Source organism: Bufo bufo, chromosome 6 (assembly GCF_905171765.1).
Source record: "Bufo bufo chromosome 6, aBufBuf1.1, whole genome shotgun sequence".
Taxonomy (NCBI): domain Eukaryota; kingdom Metazoa; phylum Chordata; class Amphibia; order Anura; family Bufonidae; genus Bufo; species Bufo bufo.
This window is the reverse complement of record NC_053394.1, coordinates 93,496,069-93,503,220: the sequence shown is the minus strand read 5'-3', so window position 1 is coordinate 93,503,220 and position 7,152 is coordinate 93,496,069. Positions and strand designations below refer to the sequence as shown.

Sequence of the window (7,152 nt, the reverse complement as noted above, 5' to 3'; positions counted from 1 at the left end):
GGGCTACCAGGAAGCCCGGTGATGTCACGGCACTTCTCAGGAAACTCCAGTGATAATGGATCTGCTAATGCCAGGGAATCACTAGGAAGACAACACATTTCTCTACTACTGGACAAAACTGCCTCCACAAGGATTATCTCATTCATTCATCTCCCAAACTGTCTTAAATTAATTTCCTGCAACTTTGCTTATCGTCAAACCCCATAAGAAATATGCCAACCCAGAAATGCCAGTCCTGTTATATGAGCCCAATCTTCTGTTCTATAATATTTTATCAGTGGGAAATGATCCATGAATTTCTCTTCCCATCTACACCCTGCGTGACACTCATGAGGTCTACACTACATTGTATGGGTCAGAGCAGGTACATGGGGCACCAACACAGCAGGTGCCAACTGAAGATTCCATGCACTGTCCTGATGTCATGTGACTGGCACACGCTCAACTGCCACTCACTTTTCAACTGTCGTCTGCCACGTGTGGAAGAAGGTTGGATTGCTCTGCGCGATTTCTGGAGAATGACGTCCAGCGACCAAAAAGAAGAGGAGAAGAGGAGAGAGGAAGAGGAGAAGAGGAGAGAGGAAGAGGAGAAGATGAAGGGAGGAGAAGAAAAGAGGAAGAGAGAAGAAGACAGCCTGGAGAAGAACATCAAGAAGAAGAGGATTGGACCCAACGCCAGAGTGTTGGAGGATGAGGAGCCAAGAGCAGGTATCTGGGGCACTTCATTTGTAACTGCTTCAGGACCAAGGCAATTTGGGCAGCAAAATTTTAATTAGTTCAACTTCGCCTGTAAAGATCTGTTATTCATCGTCATAGCCACATGAGGGGTTGTTTTTTGTGGGTGAATCGTAATTTTAATTCCACCATTTAATTTTCCATATAATGCATTAAAAAAATGGTGGGAAAGAATTAGTAAAATGCAATTCTACCATTATATATATATATATATATATATATATATTTTTTTTTTTTTTTTTAATTTATAGCTAGGGGCCTTATTAATAGCCAGGGACTCAGCAAAAATTAGTATACCCCATCCCTTTTCCGTGACACTCCCTGGCAGCACAGAATAAAAAACATAACGGCCCAGATTACTGATACATTTACGAAGAAGCGGAAGTAATTAGATTTTTTTTTTTATTTAAGTCGTACTCTGTCTCACCCATTTTATTGGAACATGTGTTTAAAACATATGGTGCTTGTTCTGATCACCATATCTCTTATTGTATTTACATCATTGGACTGAGAGAAATACACTGTTTCCCTTCACATAATATATTACAAAGCTGGCTGCCTACAACCACCACTAGGTGGAGCTCAGTGGATAGGAGTGTATACATTTACCATTGGCTGAAGTGGAAACTATAGTAATCTCTTTGCACTGAGCTCCCCCTAGTGGTGGCTGCAGGAAAATGCACTGTTTTCATGCCAGGAACAGACGGAGCATAATACATATAATAATATAATACATATAATAAAGACTTTGCACTCAAGTATGACCAAGTTGATGAATTTATTGGCACAATCCACTGGGAAATTGATAGATTTGTAAACGTTTTTGGTCCACACACCTTCCTCAGACACGGATTGCAGCAGCAAAAGTGGAAGTGGAGAATGGAGAGCACAGCATGGAAAATGCGGAGTACCTCCTGGAATCGCTGTCAGCGGTCATACTTCAGTGCCAAGTCTTTATTCTCCATAAAACACTTTTAATTGTTTTAATGGCTTGGCATTTTTTTAACTTTATTTGTTTACATATTAAGAAATCATAGAATTTTCAAATATTTCAACTTTTGCTTACATACGTTTCTTAGATCAGGTTGTTGACCCCTATCTGCCCAGTAATATGGTACAGCCCATGAATCAGTCCGTCCTGTGTAATGCATCTGTAACCTAACTGAAAACATGGCCTCAGTCACATCACCCCCCACTGACATTCAGTAAGCAGCAGTGTTACATGACATGTATGTGCTGGGTCTGCACACACATGGGATAACTACATAGGACTAATGGTGGAAACCATTGTGGATATTACAACTTCTTCACTGTGTGTGTTTCCATGGCTACATGTCTGTAGGTGATGTTGTTAGGTTGTTAATAAAGTTAACTTCTAAAAAAAATACAAACACAACATATACAGGGGAGACAGGGAGAGCAATGGCAGATGTGCTTCTACACAGACACTGACAGACATGATGAGATGCTGCTGCAGGCAGTAATACTGTATATACTGTATACATATGTGCGGTATCTCCATACACTACTGTTCACCTGTCAGATATCTGGACAGGACAGGCTTCAGGGTCACATGACTGACGCCATCTTTTTTTTCTTTAGAGGGAGGCTATTGTGCAGATATAATAAAGGTCTCCCTAGAGAATGTTAATAAATATATATTAAAACATTGTATGACTTTCTATTCTCCAAATTAAAAAGTATAATTGTTAAAATAAGAATACCCCTTTAACCCCTCTTTCTGTAGATGAAGTATTACCAGAGGGTATTCTGCTCCATAAACTGGGTTTAAACTGAAACTTAAATTTTTTATTAATTTGTTTTTAAAACCAACCCCCAAATTAGAAGGGCTGCCTGCATATATATAAAAAAAAAAATCTCCCAATCAGATTTAGATTATTTGCCAAGAAGCCATTCTGACGAATTCTAGACCTAATAACCATAGGTAATCTTGTTGCTGACAGACTTGCCATCAGTCTGGCACACATGTTAGGCCTCATACACACGACCGCAAATGGCAAATCCTCAAAATACAAATGCTATCTTTATTGCATCTGCATTTTTTGAGGACCCAGTGACTTTAATGGGTCCACACTACACATTTTGTGGACAAATATAGGACATGGATTATCTTTGAGCTTTACGCATCCGTATGTCCGTTCTTCACAAAAATAGACTATGTTTATAAAATGTAGACCATGGACCCATTGAAAACAATGGGTCTGCATATAAGATGCGGACAGCACATGGACCGCATCCATATTTTGCGGATCCGGGAGTTGTGGACCTTAAAATGGATGGAGTCGTGTGCATGGGGCCTGAATCATAGGAAGTCGTGCGTAGAATTCATAAAAACATTCTAAACTTGCAAAGTATACCTCGTGCCCTCCTAACACCGTAAATATACATTGCTGAGTGTGACGGGGTTAAAAGGCTCATGTTTGGAAGCCCCCAGTGTTTGCCCCTGACCTGTTCCTGTTATTACGGCAGATTGTGCTCGTCTATAACTGTGACTTGGAGAACAGATTACATGTTATTAGTAGTCAGTGCAGAAGTCCAGGACATTCAGGGGGTTCACTTACTTTTCCTGTAAACTATATATCACACACTTCAGATAAAATTCATTTTGCAGTGGAATACAGACTGGTCTCATATTCTCCACTTCTCTCATTACATTTCTTCCAAATAAACTAATATTGTGTAATATTCTTTTAACCCTTCAGGCCCCAGCACCGCTATAACACCCAGATCCGACCCCCAGCTTTCCATCAGCGGGTTTGACTTCCATCAGGTGCTGGGTGAGGGCGGCTTCGGCAAAGTGGTCTTGGCATCTGTCCGTGGCCGAAACACCTTCAAGGCCATAAAAATCATCATCAAAGAGGACAATGCAGAAGACCTACAGCGAGAGAGGCGGATACTCCTGGCGGCCAGAGACTGTCCATTCCTGTGTCATCTCTATGCCGCACTGCAGTCTCAGGTACGGAGGGGTCTCCCTGCTCCTCTCTCCATAACAGATGAAATATATGCTGTGTAACCGGGGATCACAGCTCTATATTCTGCTTTATACCACAGATGACTGATTAGAAAATGTTTCCCATAATATAATCTTGTGCTTTGTTATACAGGGCCATGCCTATTTCATCATGGAGTATTTGTCCGGCGGCAGCCTGAAGGATCTGATTGATAACAACACGCTGAGCACCAAGATCGTGCGGTAACTGATCCTGAGATACATGGAAAATATAGGGAAGAAGATGTCCTGAAGATCGGGGGGAAAAGGGGTTTTAAAAGGGGGAAGGGGTTTCTTAGTGTAAAACTTCCCCCCGATAACAGTAACTTTCTCAACTTCTTCATGTATTATATCATAACTTTTTTTACATTTATGGGTGATAATATTCATATACTGCTCACCATGGTCTAGAGCGGTTTAGTGGCTAGTATCTAGTATCTGGCGGTCTATGGTGATACAGGTTTACTATACGCTCAGCAGTTATATTACAGATGATATTTCCCTTATAACACATACAGAATGAGTTCATGGCATTGATACTTAACACTCTCCTGTCTTCTTCAGGTTCTACACAGCAGAACTAATCTGTGGCATCCAGTTCCTCCACGGCCATGGCATCGCCCATCGGTAAGAGGAATGGTATTTCTATTGTCTCAGGGTAAAACTGATACCCATGGGCTATGTCTGATCCTGTAGTTCAGGTCTCCTTATTTTAATGGAAATAACAAAATTGAGATGGAATGCAATGGTATACAGTGGGGTAATAGACAACCGGATAACTAGCACCAAGAACCAAGAATGTAGCGCTAGATATCCCAGTATTAGCAGTGAATGGCAGCACGCATAACATCCACTGCACTAAATTACTTCAGGTGCCGGACTAAGGCATAAATGAGGGCCGCTGTGTTTGACTGGTGTGCCAACAACCACCGACTCTCCTGCCACCGTCACGTATGGTATGAGCACATGGTGGTTGTTGGCACACCAGTCAAACACAGCGGCCCTCATTTATGCCTTAGGCCCCTTTCACACGAGCGAGTATTCCGCGCGGATGCGATGCGGGAGGTGAACGCATTGCATCCGCACTGAATACCGACCCATTCATTTCTATGGGGCTGTGCACACGAGCGGTGATTTTCACGCATCACTTTTGCGTTGCGTGAAAATCGCAGCATGCTCCTCTTTGTGCGTTTTTCACGTAACGCAGGCCCCATAGAAATGGATGGGGTTGCGTGAAAATCGCAAGCATCCGCAAGCAAGTGCGGATGCGGTGCGATTTTCACGCACGGTTGCTAGGAGACGATCGGGATGGAGACCCGATCATTATTATTTTCCCTTATAACATGGTTATAAGGGAAAATAATAGCATTCTGAATACAGAATGCAAAGTAAAATAGCACTGGAGGGGTTAAAAAATAATAATAATAATTTAACTCACCTTAATCCACTTGCTCGCGTAGCCCGGCATATCCTTGTGTCTCCTTTGTTGAAAGACCTGTGGTGAGCATTAACTATAGTTCAAGGACCTGGGATGACGTCACTCCGGTCATCACATGGTACGTCACATGATCTTTTACCATGGTGATTCACATTCTTGGTGCTAGTTATCCGGTTGTCTATTACCCCACTTGGTTCAGACACATGCCCAGGTGGTGTCATGCCCCTTAGTGTTGGTGATTTTAGTTTGTAGAACCCACCTATCATACTACTCTCATGCACATACCCCTCTCTGAGCGGTGTCAGTAGTCTGTTAGGTCCCACAATTTAGTGATTATTCATCGCTTCATTCAGCTGCTAGTTGCAGTGTGGGTAGATACCCCCTTTTTCTTATTTGAACATTATAATAAAGATTTGTTATTTAGTTTTAGCGTCCCTCCTATACATATATTTCTCCTTATTTTAATGGGGCTAAGTGCCACTACCAGATGCAGCCATTCTGACACATGGGGGCATATTTACTAAGAGCAGCTTTTACACCGGTCTTAGCTTTCCCCTTGAGATGCCCTAGATTTGCACATCTCTGGCAGTCTTTATGCCTGGTTAAAAACGTTTTGTTTTGTTTTTTGCCAACGTTTATGTCTGTTTCCAGGCGTAATTATTGGTATATTTGCTCCGTCTGGAGTTCTGACCCGGGCACGGACCCCGACACTCCCCTGCTCCGTCCCCGTCCTGCCTAACTGGCGAGCACAACGTAAAACCGACCACACGGAAAAATATTGTCGTGCGACCAGTTAAAAAGGGGATTTTTTTGACTAAAATGGTTGCAAGTCCCTAAGTAAATTTGCCCCAAGATCTTTTTTAATTTCATTTTTATTTGTATAATCCCTGTCCAGTGAAAGCTGATATCTGATCGGTCAGGTTCAGTGATGATCTCCACCAGTAAATAGCCATCACTGCCCAGATTATTATTACCGCTGTGTATTTTTATGATTAACATAATAGAAGACTTGGAGAAGTACTGATCCTGTTTCTTCTTTCTTTTATCTTAATTATTCTCTTTAGAGTATATTCACACATAAAAGATTATTGTGAATTTCTGTAACAAATCTGCTGCATGTGAATATATCCTTACGGTGTGTGTCATCTGTCTGCATTTCTGACCTCCCTCCAGTCTATTCTAGTTCTCAGTGTCAACCTTAAATGAGCGTTGTAGTTATGGACAAAGACAAAACCTGAAATGTTCTTCTTTCGTTGCAGAGACATCAAGCCAGCCAACATCATGCTGGATACAGATGGTCACATTCGAATCATAGACCTGGGGCTGGCACAAGACGGCCTGACTGCGTCCAGTAAGATCTGTGGACGGGCAGGAACATACCGTTACATGGCCCCAGAGGTGCACCTGGGGAAATCTTACACTGTAGCAGTGGACTGGTGGAGCCTGGGGATAGTTGTGTCCAAAATGTCATCTGGACGTTACCCATTTTACAGTGGCCGCCAGAGGAAAAAGGTTTATGAGTCAATTACCACCGAGCAGCCAACATTTCCACCATGGCTGGATATAAACCTGAAAGATCTAATTAAAGCACTGCTACAGAAAGACCCAGAGAAGCGCTTGGGTGTGTCAGGAAACATCAGAGCCCACCTATTTTTCGAAACCATCTGTTGGGAGGAAATGGAGCTGAGGAGTGCAGAGCCTCCCTTTAGACCTCTCCATGTAAGTGAAGACTTACTGCATAAATACTTTAGTATTTTACACATGATAAGTAGAAACAAAGTTAGAATTGTCCCCTTTAATTGGAATCTTATGCAAAAAATTGCGAGCAAGTAAAGATGTGGATGCTGTAGGTCAGGCATGCTCAACCTGCGGCCCTCCAGATGTTGCAAAATTACAACTCCCAGCATGCCTGAACAGCCTACAGCTATCAGCTAACAGCAGGGCATCTTGGGAGTTGTAGTTTTGCAAC

General features: G+C 42.4%; 1 protein-coding gene across 1 annotated transcript; it reads left to right on the top strand.

Annotated features, from left to right (window-relative positions):
• Nucleotides 1-593: 593 nt before the first annotated feature.
• On the top strand, nt 594-6,716 carry LOC121005546 (protein kinase C delta type-like). The gene is made up of 6 exons (XM_040438321.1): nt 594-708; nt 3,459-3,712; nt 3,861-3,949; nt 4,310-4,372; nt 6,443-6,581; nt 6,677-6,716. The coding sequence occupies exons 1-6, from the start codon at nt 594-596 to the stop codon at nt 6,701-6,703; spliced, it is 687 nt and encodes a 228-aa protein (XP_040294255.1). The 3' UTR covers nt 6,704-6,716.
• The last annotated feature ends 436 nt before the right edge of the window (nt 6,717-7,152 follow it).

Coding starts and splice junctions, on each gene's coding strand:
- LOC121005546 (XM_040438321.1), top strand. CDS start 594: ATGAAGGGAGGAGAAGAAAAGAGGAAGAGAGAAGAAGACAGCCTGGAG. Junction 709..3,458: donor GGATGAGGAGCCAAGAGCAG/GTATCTGGGGCA, acceptor TTAACCCTTCAG/GCCCCAGCACCGCTATAACA. Junction 6,582..6,676: donor ACCGTTACATGGCCCCAGAG/GTGCACCTGGGG, acceptor CCCATTTTACAG/TGGCCGCCAGAGGAAAAAGG.